At 48.6% G+C, this 15,919-nt stretch overlaps 1 protein-coding gene across 25 annotated transcripts in view; it reads right to left on the bottom strand.

The window, feature by feature from the left end:
• Positions 1-15,919, bottom strand: part of CACNA1G (calcium voltage-gated channel subunit alpha1 G) — a 143,355-nt gene that overhangs the window by 66,891 nt on the left and 60,545 nt on the right. For all 25 annotated transcript variants that reach the window (XM_071452738.1, XM_071452739.1, XM_071452713.1 and 22 more), the window contains exons 7-10: positions 15,720-15,812; positions 13,288-14,098; positions 13,156-13,200; positions 11,409-11,773 (exon numbers count right to left, since the gene is read on the bottom strand). In XM_071452738.1, coding sequence (XP_071308839.1) covers positions 11,409-11,773; positions 13,156-13,200; positions 13,288-14,098; positions 15,720-15,812 — 1,314 coding nt within the window. The remainder of the gene's footprint in view (positions 1-11,408; positions 11,774-13,155; positions 13,201-13,287; positions 14,099-15,719; positions 15,813-15,919) is intronic.

Here is a 15,919-nt window from a genome sequence, read left to right as displayed (position 1 = left end):
CTGCTGAAATCCGCTGAGTTATTTTGCCTCGGGAAACTACACATCCCTAAAAAGTTGAGATGGGGTGATGCAAATTACTTGGGGGATTTCACAGCCATCTGTGAAGCAGGGCATCCCCTCAAGACCCTCAATCCCACTCAGGGGTCCCCAGGGCAGCTCATGAGTCCCCTGAAGCAGCTCATCATCCCTTTCAAGGGACACAGAGCTGCAGCTGGTCCATGGGGGACCCCTGCCATGACACCATTGGGATTTATTTGTACCAAGAGAGGGGGGCTGTGATCATGATCCTGCCCCGGGGAATCTCAGCCAGGCTGTAGGGATTCAGACCCTTCTAAGAATGCCAGTGACGGGATTTTCATTCAGCCACAGATGTATAAGATAATAAGATTTTTTATAAGACGCTTCTACTCTAGAGAAATCACAAATAAGTCTGAGACCTCTTTCCTGAGACATCATTATAGTACAGCAGGAACATGATTTTCTCTCCCATGGGAATTGAAATTATCAATCCATCCCAAATAAGAATTCAAAATTTCAAACTTGGGAAACTAGGACACAGTGCACAAAATCTTGGAGGTTCGTCCCTCTATTTCACTCCCCATTCATTTATCCCTTTGCTCTGTACTGTAAATCAACCAAAATTAAAAAATCATAAATAAAAGTCAGCTTGAAGAAGAACATGGAACTTTTTGTTCCCCAACTGTCATTGGGAAACCAATGGGAACCATTAGGGAGCTAGTCCCCCAACTGGACATTTCAAACACCTCAGACAACACATTCCAATAAAGTTGGGGGGTTTTTGAGGCCAGTCCACTGAAACTGCTCCTCTCCCACAAACAGCTTCAAATGTGATAAACTGCCATTTTCTGATGATAACTGTCTAATCAAAACACTATCGACCAGCTCTAGACATGATGTACCTGAGAGACTCACTGACTCCTGGCACACAACCAGCTCCATGGATCCTCACTGGGCTGGGAGGAAAAAAGCTGGCAAAATCACTCAGATTTTCTCTCTGAGGGCCACAACACAGCAGCTGGGGGGAGTAACATCCTTCCTTTGACTAAATGATATATTGTGGGGGGAAAAAAACCTTCCAGGACCACCCTAAAAATGACATTTTTTTGACAGGTGCAGAGCCTGGGGTTTCTATGCAGCACGAAGCCTCTGCCCACCACCCCCATTACAGCACAGCTGCCACAGCCTCAGCTTCTCCATTAAAAGAAGAGTCTGCTAATTCTCTCATCAGTAGCAGCAGTGCCTAATTAAAAGGAAAGCATCCTATGATTAAACAAGCAACACACAGAAAGAGTGAGATCCAAGTGTAATTCAACTGTGGGACAAAACACCAGCTCTGCCGATGAGCCCTCAGTAAATACTGAATTTTGTTTACAGGACATCTTGCTTTGCTGGACACACAGATATGTTGTCCTGGATAAATCATTCCCTGTTAGCCTTCTGTTTGTGTAGTGTCGATTTGTTGATGTACCAAACAGCACACTGACAAGTTGTGGCAGCACAAGAAATCAGAGCAGACAGGGCAGTGCCGCTCAAAAAACACGGAGCATCACTGGGGCAGCAGGAGGATGTAAGCCTGGGCACCCACCCAGAGCTGATCCTGCCTGGCAGGGGGAAAGAGTGGCAGCCAGGAGGGCATGTTCTCTGCACCCTGTCTGGAGGAATCAGGCAGGGCTATCTGGCAGCAAGCAGGGCACTGCCAGGGGGGATGGGAGGAAGCAAGGGAAGATGTCCCCAGAGTGCCTCAAGAGGTATCTCAAAGCTGGACCAGCACCTTGCCCTTTTTGGCACTCAGAAATAGCCTGTAATGCCTTTCTTTCTCTTTTTTCCCCCCTATTTTTAAAGTTGAGTAGAAGCTCAATGGCAGAAGTGACATACTCCATTTTTATATGGGCACATGCCTCTTCTCCCTGCACACAGGGCTCCAAGGTGTCTGCTGAGCAAGCAAGGCTGTGGGCACTGAGTAGGGAAGAAGGTGAGGACAGGAGCTGGGGCCATGCCAGCCCCAGGGCCTGTGTTCCCCAATTTCTGAAAAACAAGCCCTGCTGCTGCATGAAGTGCAACCAAGTGCCCCAGCAAACAGTGCCCAGAGCCTACAAGGCTTCCAACTCCTGCCTTCCTCCAGCTGTGACCCATTTAGGGCACAGGGTCTTCATCTTCATCATCATCATCATCATCAGACCTGCACACAGTGCCGTGGTATGGCTGGCACATATCCATCCATCCCACACTCCCCTTGTCCAGACAATGAGCTCCAGGATGCAGTCAAGCCTGATCTTGTCCAGCCCCTGATCCTGGGATGCCAACACAAAAGAACAGAAGCACCCCAGGGTCTTTCCTCTCTATCTTGCTAACATTAAAACAGAAAAACCCATTCTGTCTCACCACAGCGCAGAGCGAGGGATGGGATGACCAGCCAGGAGGCAGATCCCTCCTGATCCCAAGGGATATCTTTGAGATATTGCTCTGCTTCTGCGAGTGTATCCAGAAGACCGTGAAAACTTCTAACCCATTCAAACTGCTGCAAGAATAAGACCTTTCTGAAATCATTACCATGGCAACTAGGAAAAATAACACAAAAAGAAAATAGCGACCTCAGCTATTTCACAGGAAACACCAACAACATTTTACTGACTCATCATTTGCAGATTTATAATATATATACATAAGAAAGAAAATCAAATGGGTCACACAAAGATAGGATTTTCAACTTAACACCGCTCTGTTAAGATCCTCTCCACCCTCCCTGTGGGTGAAGACACACACCAAGTCCACCTCAGAACAGAAGCCAGACCACAAGTCCTGGGGCAAAATGCAAGAAATTCTCACCAACAGAAGCAGTTCTTAATTAACAAAGTGAGGTGCCCTGTCTTTGCCCTCTCCCACGCTCAGCTCCCCATGACTGATAGCTCATGGCTGTGTCCTCATTCAACCCACAAGCCTTCTCCATGCACTGCCCCTATCATATCCACATTAAACCCTTGTATCAGTGCACCCACTGAGCCACAACCATCCAAAATACCACTTCAGTTCCCTTCAGTAAATACAGCTCCTGTTGGCTCAGGAGCTGCTTGTGACTATAAATAGAAACTCAATCCACACATATTTTCAGAAGTGACATTCATTGTCTTTGGGGTTCCTTAAAAGGTATCAGGCTTTAACTACTGTCCTGTGTCCAGCAGAGCAAACCTGAGCCATGCTTAATCGGGGTATGATAGGCTTTCTCTACTTGTCCTTTGCCAACTTGGTTAAAGAAAACAATTCGGAAAGGAGGAGGACTGCAGCAGGTTTTGCTCTGCCCCTCCTGGGGCTGGAGACATGGAAAAGGACAGTGTGCTCACTGCTCAGTGGGCTGGAGGACTGCTGGGATGTTCAGGATTTATAGGCATTTATTATAAGGAAATGACTTTTCAGACAAGTTCACAAGTCCAGTCACATCCCTTCACTGCATGGGAAAGAAGGATTTGCTTACAGGCTGAATGGAGGCTGAATATTTCATGCCACAGCAAGTAATGCTGTAAGAAAGGGAGGAAAGCAGCTTTCATTTCAGAGAAATCAGAGCTGTCTGCACAAGAGGGATTCCCCTTCCATCCCTTCTGCTAATCTTCTTGTCTTCCACTCAGCCTCCCCCATTCCAATCAACAAGTGTCCCTTCCCAGCCCACATCTGCAGAGAGAAGGAGCTGAGTCCTGTGGATATGGAACCTCCTGGTGCAAGACCTTCCTCTCCAACGCATCTTTGTTGAGGAACCATGGCAAAAAAACCTGAATTCCCTGGCCCCTATTGCCCATACAGGGCTGAGTCCCCAGCTCCCACCTGTCTACCTCGAGAGTAGGGTGCAAATGAGGGAATGAACTCCAAATTTGATGGAGAATTTCATCAACCCTGAAGGGACCTTCCACGGACCATGGCTGCCCAGACGCATAAACAGGGCCTGCAGACGACACTCTCCCCCACCAAGTCCTGTAGCTGGGTTCTCGTTATCACTCTCAGGAGGGACAGCATATAATCTTCCCTGGATTCCTTATCTCTCTCTGCTTGAGATTTCTGGATGAGCATTATCCCAGAAAATGCAAGAAAAACATGAACCAGCTCATCCCTCTGCCCAGGTTTCGCAGGAGCTTAAAATGAACAAAAGCTACATTTCTACTTGGTCACACCCTGTAAGTACTTAAGATTTAAAGCCCTCTATTCCTGGTTAATCTAAACCAAGTTTGAAACTTATCTCCCTATTACTACTTGAGAAGGGACCAGGGGGAGGGAGGAAATAAAGAGAGGGAAAGAAAAATGCTGTCACTGTAGAGCTCCTGCACAGTTCTGCTGAACCTGGATTTCTGATGCTGGTAACACTACCTCTAATGCTGACAGACATCCATGGGGGAAAAGCCACTCATTTCCTAACATCAGCAAAAAACCAATTATAACAAAGAGCTGAAATCCAGCAGAGATGAGGGAAAAAACACTCACTGCTGCCCCCATTCCTGCTGGGGGCTGAGCAGGGTGGGAATGGGCTCTGTGAGGACATGAGTGTCAGCAGGGCAGAGTCGCGGGTGCCAACAGCATTGGGACAAACCTCTACCAGGAGAACTAAGGAAAAATATGGACTGATCCCTGGGAAAACACCAACAACCAGAAGTGCTTACAGATGAAAGCGCTTGTGGTGCAAGCTGAGGGTGCTCCAGATGCTCTAGCTGAATTTCCTGGATCCCACCCAAGGGGAACAACCACAATAATCAAAGAAGGAATAAAAAGAAACGTCTGACTATCTGCATAGAGCAGCAATTTTTCATCCATACAGGGATGAAGCAAGATTTGAAAGTGCACATCATTCTTCCATTTCACCAAGCTGGAGTCTCTTCTCAATGCTGCCTAGGCAGAGATAATATGAGGGTATGGATGGCAGCTGAAACAACAGCTGTAATGATAGGATCTAAGGTAGCCCAAGAATTTCCAGCCTCTGAACTAAATTAACAGGAAAGAACTGACACTTATGGTTCCCCAACCAGAGAGCTGAAGAAAACTTTAGCAGGTGCCAAGGAATCTATATAGGTTCATCCCTAAAGCATACAGAGAACTGATTTATCTGATAAAAAAAAACAACCTTTCCAGTTGCATGAAATCCCATTTAATTTTCAAATAATTCAGTCTCCAGAACCAGGATAAAGTCTGCTTTGTAGTCACAGTCCATTTTTTAATGACTAAGAGGACCATGGCATTTTTTATCCCTGGAAGAGCTTCACAAGCAGGTCAATTAAAACATGTGACTTTCTACAAGACCTCAGAAACCCTTCCAATCCCCGAGAAGCAGAAGAACCCCCAAGGTCCATTAAAAGAATTATCCCCACTAACAAATAGAAAACTGGTTTTGAAGTCAGTAATCCTAGCGATTAACAGCTCTGATGACTTCCATTAGCGTTGGATGATGACTCCTCTAGTCTCCAACAACAAGCCATTAATAAGAGTAATTTCTGCATAAGCAGGAGCTAATTCAATACAGCGTGTGCAAACCCATAGGGCACTGCATTTGCCTGCCGTGGGAGTGCCCCTTGCAGCTGGAGCGTCGAGGAATTAAGTTGATGGTAGCTCCAAGCCCTATGTTGGGCAAAGCCAGCAGACGCTGAGCTGCCAGTGCTTTGATTGCTTGGCTAAGAGCAGCTGGCACAGGGCTGGAGAGATGTGTAATGGAGTTAAATAGAGATGTGGGATGTGCACCTCAGTGGAAGTGGAGATACCTCTATAGGAAGAGAAGGCAGTGCATAAACACGAGGCCTTGTGAGCTCCTGGGAAGAGCCCTGGGCAGATGGAGGTCTTCCAAGGAAAGGCTGTTTCACTGATTCAGGGATGCACACACCTGTGTAAGTGCCCTTCTAAAACAAAGCCTAATGAATCAGACTCATATGAGGAAGTATCAAATGAGAAATTTCACCACAAAGCTGGTCTGTACCATTCAGTTGGAGTGAGACAGCCAAGGTACAGGGTTAAGGAGTACAGCACCAGTTTGCATCAGTGTGTGATGCAGAGAGCTCCTGGTGCAGCACCAGCTGGGACATGGACATGGGACAGGTCTTTGAGTCCCTGCACTCACAGGAAACAACTCAGAAGAGATGCAAGAGATACCAGAAATATTTTACAAAACAAAAGGATTCCCTTCCTTCATGACCGGGGGACCTGACACAAATCCATGCACATCAAAGAAGCCAAAATATGTGTGCCCTGGATTGACCTGGCATGGAGCCACAGAGGCTGGAAGGGACATGGTGCTGTCCACAGCTGCCCTTGCAGCTCTGCCCTGTCCCAGACAAGGGTGAGCTGCAACCAGTCTCTGGATCTCCCACAGCCTCCTCAGGAGGTGAACGAGCACTGGGCAAGATCTCATTTTAGGATATAGGGATGGTCAAAGGAGCAGCCTCCACACATCTGACAAGTCTGCAGCTGCCATCTACCAACAGCAAAATGTTCAACTGGGCTTGAAACTGGTGGGAATTGGGATGCTCTTGACTACCAAGTCCTGGGAGCAAAGTACTTCTCATCCCAAATACGCCCTTCTCTTTTGAGGCAGTGCTCATACAGGGATCCAGACCTGCTACTCTCCAGTCTGCCCAGAACTTTGGACACACAAGCACCCTGAGATCTGGGCACCAACCTGTCACACCCCCACTGCCCAGTTCCCTTACACCGTTTCTCCATGGAACAATCCAATTTTCCTCCCACATGGAGAAATCAATCAGTGAGTGTTATGACAGCTAATAATTTCCAGTTACCTTCTTCCCTGCACATTGAATTCAGGCAGAAGCAGAAGTACATAAATACAAGTACATTTGGGTGACTGTTATTAACACTTGAACCTGCAGCCTAATGGTTGCTCCATGCTGGCAGGTTTTCTAACTGTTCAACTCCCCTCTCCATCATACTGGATATCTAAAAATTTAATGTTCTTTGATGCTGATTAAGACAACCCTCTTGTTCTCAAGCCTTGACTGTTTACATAAATAGATACTTTAATGCATTTTGCCAGCAAGGTTTCCTTTGACTCCTTGGCACAGATGGTTGATATTTCCATGCTGCAGCAGCTATTAGATTGTAATGTTAACAGTGACAACTCTACATCATCTGTACCCTGCTCTCTCCCCTGAAGCAGAATGTACCAGGAATTCAGCTTGAGATACTGCCATCGGCTTAGGCTGCTCCTGTTTCCTGCACAAGGAATTTGCCCACTTTGGCTTCGGGCACTGTGGCTTTGTGGCTCCCTACAACAGGCTGCTGTAGCGAGGTGTCCTCCAATGGCTGCACTTATGCTGGGGACATGTCAGACATCGCCTCATCCCACTTCCTTGAAGAACTGCCTCCCATGGATAATGAGCTTTTCTCCTTGGGCGCTGTCCCAGAGAGTCATTCACCCTTGTCACCTCTCCAATTTGATCTTAAAAATCAACAAAAGGCTCCCCACAGGTCTAAACCAATTCTTCCTTCCTTTCAGAGACACCAGGGTTTTGGATCAATCTAGATCCAAGTCCACACAAGATCCAGGCAGGGATTTGAACCCATTGCAGCTTTGGGGAGGTCAGTGAAGGACTCTCCCGTCTCTTTCTTGTTATGTTAACAATGGCAAAACACCGCAGAGACAGCGACTGAAATTCAAGTGCTATTTAAACAAAAGAATATGTAGGGTATAGTTCATACAATGCAAGTTCAGACAAGGAAACTCAGAACAGCCAGGAAGCTCAATGTGAACCAGATTTTAAAAACAAAAACAAAACCCCCAAAGCCCTTCCTCAAGGAAGCCCTTGCCGAATTCTTTCCCCTACTGAGGAGTCCAACATCACGCCTCATACTAAAGCCTTTGCTTTTCACTCCAAGAAAGGGGTTGGAGGAAAAAAAGGAAAATAAAAGCAGCACATTATGGAACAGAGCCTGGCTTACAGCCAGGGCGAGGGGGAAAGCAGCACAGAAACCCTCTGGTTTAGCAGCACATTTTACTCCTGCTCTATGGCAGAACAATCTTTTGCTAAGCCGCAGCTGTTTGAACCCACAGTGCTGCAGAGGCTCAGCTTCCTTAAGGCGAATCAGTCAATTGGTTCAACAGTGTATTTAAAATCCCCTGAGTCTACCTTTAAATCACATCTATATTCCTCTACCCAAAGCTAATAGTTTCTACCTGCATTTTGCTTCATCTCTGTAGAAAAACAAGCTATTTAGCAGCCACATTAATAATCTGTGGCAATCTGGTTGTCATTTCCCTGATGGAAAATTTCACACTGCTGCCCAGCAGCCACAATGTGGCAAGTGCTGCAAGCACCTCACGCTGCGCTGCCTCCCTCCGACTGCACCTAGAGTCAGAAGAACAGCAGGAGTTGGTTTTGGATGGGTGGGGTGTGGAGGAAATACAGAATTACAACCAGTCAGGTGTAGCTACAGCTCAGGCATGTGCAGGAACCACGTGGAAACAACCTGGTGTTGAGTGAGAAAGTCAGCTCATGTCAGAAGGAGCCTAGAGGAAACCCAGCTCTTGAAGCCCCAGCCATGTGATGGTAAAATGTGTGTTGAAGGAGGCTTATGGAAAAGAGCTTTGGGTGGAAGAGAAGGTTCATCCAGCAGCCCTGGCCATGGGTGCTCAATCTGACCAGGTTGACTGATGGATGAATACAAATAAACAGCAAGAGGTGGGAGCCAGTGTTTTCAACACACTCCCAATTGCCGCTAATTTGTATGTGCATTCAGAGAACCACTATCATCTTAAATATCACAACCAGGCCTACTCTGGTTGCCTTGTCTGTTAAACAAGGGACTAAAAGATTTTTTCAGGTCCCTCCAGGCTGCCTGTCCCAAGGTGAGATGTCAAACCTCCAGAGGAGCAAACTTTTCTCCCTGGCTGTTATGAGGAGCTCAGCTCATCAGCTCCTGTCTTGAAGTCCAGGATGGTCTGGTGGTCCCAGAGCTGCTGAATCCCACCCAGCATTGCTGGGGGCAGATGGGTAGGCATCTTCCTTCTTCCTTTTTGAGTAACCTCCAGCCTGTCCTTCCTCTCAGAGAGGAGCAGCCCCTCTGCCAAGGGGCCTGTAAACAACACAAGGTTTTGACGTGACACCTTAAAATAGGTCCTTAAAATATTTACCCTAATATAGCCCACTGTGCCCAGGGCAGCATGTGGAAAGCCCAAGAGGTAAATACTGTCTAAATAAGCAGAGAGCTTAATATAGAAAGTCATGGAGTCAAGTACTCTTCAAGCGCCCTCACATCTTTGCAAACATCAGTCAGTAAAGATAAATTTGACATGGTTGATCACTCACACTTTTAGGAAAGGCTCTTCCAAAAGAAAAAAAACTCATGTTTCAGTGTTTATAATCTCTGCAGGAAGGCCTGGTCGAACATTTTGCCCCTCTAATTCCTGCTCTCATAACTGTCAGATTATGAAATTGCCAACTCTAAGCCTTACGAGGTTACAAAGAAACACCTCTCTGTTCTCTGCTGCCACTTTGAGAAGATGAACTAATAAAAACAAGCTCTGCTATTCCCTCCAAATGCCTGGGAGAAAGGAATCTGGAACGGTAGTAGCTTCAAACGACCATTAAAGAAAGCAACCACCCACAGTGTCTGGAGTACCCCCACGCTTATCAGCTCCCTTCACCCTTGTTACCCAAAAACCAAACAAAAATCTGCCTCTTGTCATCCAGGTATTTTCTGGGACTCACCACTGGCCAGGGCAGAAGCCAGAAACCTCCTACCCCACTTTTCCCAAGGCAAAGAATTAAGGAGTTGTGTTGCACTTAGGGCGTTTGACGATGGGAGCTTACTCAGCCACCCATCCCCGGTGGGGTGGTCCCCCCAGATGGGAGACCACACCAACATCTCCCAAAAATGCTCCTGGTAAAGAGCAACAAGCTTTGACAATCAGCCCCTTGGGCATTTAGAGCAAAGACACTGTGGATGTGCTTTCACCCTTCAGCCAAGGTAGGAATAAAAGTGTTTATTGGTTTTTGTGAACCACCTCCTCCCAGCTTCTTTGGGATAATCTTCCCAAGATTATTAAATAAAGGTAGAATCACTCAAGCTTCCCTGCAGAGCTCCCACCAAGGGCAGCAAATGAAGGTGAAACCAGCAGGACTTTGGAGTGCACCACTGTTTATTGTGTACTGAAAACAACACCTAGCCAGCTAGACTGCATCAGGGCATCAGGGGGAAGGCGCTGGCTGGAAGGGACACATTGAGCACAGCCACGTCTCCCTGGCACTTGGTCACTGAGGCATTAATGCCACAGGATGACAGGGGAATTGGGAGTTGATCCACAGCCACCACTGCTTCCTCCAGGAGTTGGGGGAGAAACACCTCTGCGTGCAACCCAGCAAACAGGAAACATGGCAGGAAGGGAGAAAAGGTGAGTCATGACTTGAGACGCAACGAGCTTCTCAGCCAAGACTGGTGCTGGCACAGGAGTGGCTGTGTCTTTCTGGGAGCACAGAGCTCTGACATCCCAGGAGAAATAACATGCTGGGAGCTCTCAAGAATGGGAGTGCTTTATAACAAGGTTTTTCAGCATCCCTACATCCCCACTAATAAACTCTTCACCCTAAAGGAAGCATGCACCTGCAGCCCCAAGACATGTGCTTGAGGTAGGATCAAGGGCACCGTGCCAGGCAGGCCCCAGCAGCAGCCACAAAACTCATGTGAGGCCACAGCATGCAAACCATCTGAAAGCAGAGTTCTTGTCATGGAACATCATGGAGATGTTTCAAGAGGAACATGGCAACTCCTTTTCTTAATGACTATATATAGGGAAAGCTCTGCTAGGTGACAAGCGGTGAGAGGCTGGAGCACAGGCACTCTCCTGCCTGCAAGGACTCAGATAATTGAGCAAAGGAATAGCCAGTGATGAGTCTATTTTGGACTCATCATGCTGCTGCTGGAGCATTCACTGAGGAGGCAAAGCCATTTTTTACCTCCTCTCCAAGGAGTGCAAATTCAGTAGTTCTCTGCCTGCAGCTGCACTGACCCCACAGCTCACAGAGCCCACCGAGCCCACAGGTGCTGGCAGCACCTTAAGCACTGCCAGGCTCACAGTGACCTGGTGGCAAAGGACTGCCTCATCTCCTTGGTTCACTCACCACAGACCCCAGCAACACCTGGTGCTGCCCAGGGGACAGTGGTCTCAGCATGGTGCTGACCATCCCTGGTAGGGCTAGGATGCAGGAGCTCACATAGCCAGGTACCAGTCAAGGTGATTGCTGCAACCTGGAAGCACACTCAGAGGAAAAAGCCTGCCTCATTCCATTCTGGGACCCTTCCCAGAGTTTTTTAATGCCTCTCACCGCAAACCATCCCACCAGCAGATGAATTCAGACTCATAACTCCATCTGCAATCCCTCTGCACCAGGAGCTGCCAGGACAGCACTCACCTGCTCATGGTATTCGATCCCCATGCTGAGTGTGTTAATGAGAATGGCCACCATGATCCCACGGCCGAAATATTTGCTGTCCACAATCTTCTGGAAAGTCTCACACACCACATGCCAGAAGGCCAGCACCAGATGGGCTCTCCTGGCCCGGGCTCTGCCCCTTTGTGGGTCTCGCTGGTCACTGTAGTGAGCATCCTGCGTGAACTCGTAGACCCCCTCACTGTCTGAGTCGGCTGTCTCATTGTCTGACAGCTCGGCCTCGCCTGCCAGCGCCGTGAGGCAGTAAGGGCAGCTCTCGGGGGTGCAGGAGCCGCCATCCAGCTTGGTGCAGGGGCTGGAGATCTTGCAAGAGCTTTGGCAGGGACCTGAAATGCCAACAGAGCAGGGAAAGGGCAGCTCATCAGCTGGGACAGCTGGGACTGGGGGCTGCGGGAAGCAACCCTCACTCCCTGTTAACACCAAGCCTTTGCCTCTGACATGACAGGCATTTCCTAATGGGAAAAGGGCTTCTGCTGGGTTAAAACCTGGGCTTCCCAAGTGCCTTCTCTCTGTTTATGAAGCTATCTTTGCTGCCCCAGACAGATACTACCCCAGCCGTGGACCCTGAGCACACCTCATTACATCTCTAGCCATTACAGGAAGGAGGAAGCAATCAGTTCCCCCGGTCCTGGCAGGCGCCTGGCTATAATTATCAGGAGGACTGTTAGCAGCCTTCTTTCCTGTTCCCTCTGCTGATGCTCCAAAACCACTGGCTTCCCTCTCCACATGTCGGCCTCGGTGGCAGCTGCCAGGTGTATCCTGGGTGAAATACCAGTGGTATATTCCCCAAAATTCCCACCAGCTGGCTGCAAGCAGACAGACAATGCATGCACCTGACTCCTGTATGGCAGCACCCAGCAGTGAGAGTGCAAACCCTGTGCTAAACCAACTCGGAGCCCAGTTCTGTGTGTTCAGTCTCTGGGCAGCACTGGGCTGGGGGCAGAATTTGGTCTCTTCTCTGCACAGCTCCTGGCTAGAAAGGTTAATGCCATTGCAGTGGGGTGGAAAAGGCACTGACTGCCTGGGAAATCTTGGCTAGAAACACTTCTTGAAGGATGGGAGTGTTTGGACTAGACTGGCCTGAACTCCCAAACTTCAGGATGTGGAGGGGAAAAGAAAAATATCTTCACTTTCTTGAAGTGAAGATATGAAATCCCTGATCCAAGAAAGATGTGTTCAGTGTCTGACAGGCTTCCTGAGAAAATCACAGTTTTTTAATACTTGGCATCTGTGATTGTCCTTGAGCATTCACACAAAGCAGACACTCAATCTCCATAAGCCTTGTGTCCCACAGGAGCAGAGCTACACAGTACTCAGGTGTGTGATAGGACCCAGATCTGGAAGGTGTCCATCTGCAAGCTCTAGCTGATTTTGGGAGTACAGGATTTGGAAGTGGTCCCTGTAAATGGTTTAGGAGTAGAGGGAAATAATGGCATTTTATCCTAACATTTAATCTAAACCCACTCTCTGCAAAGTTTAAAGCCATTCCCCCCTTCCTGACACTACATGTCCTTGTCAAAGTCCCTCTCCAGCTCTCTTGTACTCTTCTTCTAATCTATAAAATGGGGATTGCAAAGAAAATGGATTCACTGAAAACCCTCATATGCCTTGGATTATTGTAGATATGAAGTCTGGGAGGATGAAACCTCCCTCCTAAATTTGGCTATAAGAGGCATTAGGTAGGTCACAAGATTCCTATTCATCTCACCTGGAAAGCCATCACCTTTCTCTGTAACATGGACTGAGAAGAACCCTGCAAAAATCCAGAGAGAGAAAAAAATTAGGACAAAAATCATATTTCTAGAAAGCAGCCCCAGATGTAGATCCAATCCCAGCTCACCTGTGCTCTGTGTCTCCAGCAGCTTGTGCATGGTGCTGTATGGCCCGGGAGGGATGTTGAGGTTCGTCAAGGTGCTGCTCCCAGCACCCACTGCCGCCTCCCCCAAGTTCTTCTCTTTCAGCATCTCATGGGAGGTGCTGGAGTGCACTGTGGGGTACACCTTGCTGCCCACTATGTTCTTGGGGATCCCTTCTGGGCTTGGCAAACCGAGGCTTGGCTGTGTCAGGGATGACCGGCAGCGCACCGGCTCAAAGTGACAGTCGGCATGGTAGATGCTGTGCACGGACTCAGTGTTGCTGGGAGAGGCACTGGGGGCCCCCAGGGAATTGGGTGCTGAGGGAGGGAGCATCAGCCGGTTGGTCCCGTTGTGGAGTGAGCTGGTCTCCACATCGCTGATCTCCGGGCTGGCATGGGGCGCTCGCAGGTTCCCATTGCCTAGGTGGTAGTGGTGGTGGTGGTGATGGTGGTGGTGGATGAGGTGGTGCACGGAGGATCTCTTCCTGCTCCGGCGCTTCCTGGCGCGCCGTTCGGCCCTCGCCTTGCTCGTGGGGCTGCTGAGGAAGCCCATCCTCACACCTGCTGCCCTGTAGGCCTTCACCAGCTGCTTGCTGCCCTTCCGGGCAATGTAAACCAGGTACTTGAGGAGCTCATCATAGCAGCTTCCTGGCTCTGAGAAACTGGCAAGGGTGCTGGCGTTGGACAGGTAGCGCACGCGCTGCTCCTTCATCAGCTGGCTCTCACGCTGCTTTGTCTCAGAGAACTGTGTCGCTATCACCACCAGGCACAGGTTGATCATGAAGAAGGAGCCCACCTAAGGGGGCAGGGGACATCAGGCAGTGTGGCCGTGGCACCACACAGATCTGCCGAGGACAAAGAGCAGCAAACCCCAGCCAACCCCACCCCCTGTGTCACCCAGCAGGGACCACTGACTGGGCTGACTCACCCCCCAAGCTCTCACCCCAGGGACTCCCACGCCAGCCCTCCATGGAGGACGTCAGAGATCAAAGACGAGAGAAGATTATTTTGACAAAAATCTCTTGCTCTTTTAAGATGGTGTTTTTCTCTCTCCAAAGACAGCAGTTGTAATTATCACAATTAGTGACATTACGATGAATGCACTGTGCCTTCCTCATAGGAGCGTTTTTCTGCCAGTGTGTGGGCAGCTTGTGAGCAGATCCCTTTCCCCTGCTAATGGGATTTGCGGGTGACTGTTATGCAAGGGCATCAGCAGCCTGTACCCACAGCTTGGAGATTTTCTTTCCAAGCAGGGTTTCATGAGGTTCTGCCTTCTGCAGAGCCCAGCCTGGGTCACAGGGAATTACTGACGTGCTAACGGGTTATCACAAACTGCTAATGTTACTCGCACGGCATCTGGAAAAGTACTGCTTGCTCTTCCTCTTCGTCATCTTGGGGAGCCTGAGAGCAAGGGTTTGTTTCTCTCTTGGGGAAGCTAACAGAAAGAAAACAGCATCATGAACTAAACAACCGTCTACTTTCTCGTCAGGGTTTGAGACCTGGTTTGATGAGGAGCAGAAATCCCCACAATGATCTAACTGACAACATGCAGCTATTTTTCTGGACTTAGACCAATTGTGTAGCAAGACAAGAACTCATCTCACTTAGCTACATCTGAGCGAGGCACCTAATGATCCTTTAGAGTCAAACGAGAAATAGGCACATCAAGTCTGCAATGCATCTAATTTATTTTGGATGTCTACCTTCAGAGGAGATGAACCACCCCCTTAAAGCACCTATTTTTCTCCCTTGACGATAAAGGGAGTCTAGACAACGAGCTCAGCCAGTCCCTGTAGACAATTCTGCTTGCATAGATGAAGCCCATCAGGGAGCCCACCCCACAGAAACTCTTTGTTGGCTCCTTTGTGGGTGGTCTCAGATGATGCTGTGAAGTGTGGGTGGGCTGTGGGCAGTAATCTCTTCCCTTCTTTCTTAATGTGCTCTCTGAAGTTTGGGATTGTTTTCCTGTAACATCCCCACGGCACCAAGGACCCAGCCAGATGGGTTCTGCATTATGGGGGAATTTTTGGGCAGCCTCTTCCCTTTCTAGCTCAAAAACTGGGCAGGTGAAATTTTTTTTCTACTCAGAAACTGGGCAGGGGAATTTGCCTACTTTAAAACTTAAATTCAAGGGGGTAAGCAAGAGAGAAAAGCTCTCTAAGCACAAGGAGAGAAGAAGCAGCAGCAACAACAGAAGTGGATCTACCACCACTTGAGCACATCTCTTTCCTTCTTTATGTTTGCAGCTAAATGCAGCTGCAGCACAATTCCATAGGGAAGCTGCGTTTCTCCCAGCAGGCTGGATGCTACTTCAGCTTTTATATTCACTGTACCCTCCGCCCTGTTCCTCTGGGTGACTCCACTCTGCTCTCTCCAAATGCCAGGAGGACGCCCCCTGCTCCCCTAAGGCCACTCACAATGATCAGGAGGATGAAGTAGATGAAGTTGTAGAAGGAGTGTGCATCCATGACAAAGTACATGATGTCCACCCAGCCTTCCAACGTGATGACCTGGTGGAGACAGGAAGGGAAAACAAACTCCTGAAGGCTCAGTTACAATAAAGTGCACAGGCAATGTTTCTTCTGGCTGGGTCATGTCTGACACCTCATATCAGGTC

Source organism: Agelaius tricolor, unplaced genomic scaffold (genome assembly GCF_023055355.1).
Source record: "Agelaius tricolor isolate 1412-34295 unplaced genomic scaffold, bAgeTri1.0.p SCAF_35, whole genome shotgun sequence".
In the NCBI taxonomy this organism is placed as follows: Eukaryota; Metazoa; Chordata; class Aves; order Passeriformes; family Icteridae; genus Agelaius; species Agelaius tricolor.
The sequence above is the reverse complement of the archived record's forward strand: the minus strand, read 5'-3'. Positions and strand labels throughout refer to the sequence as shown.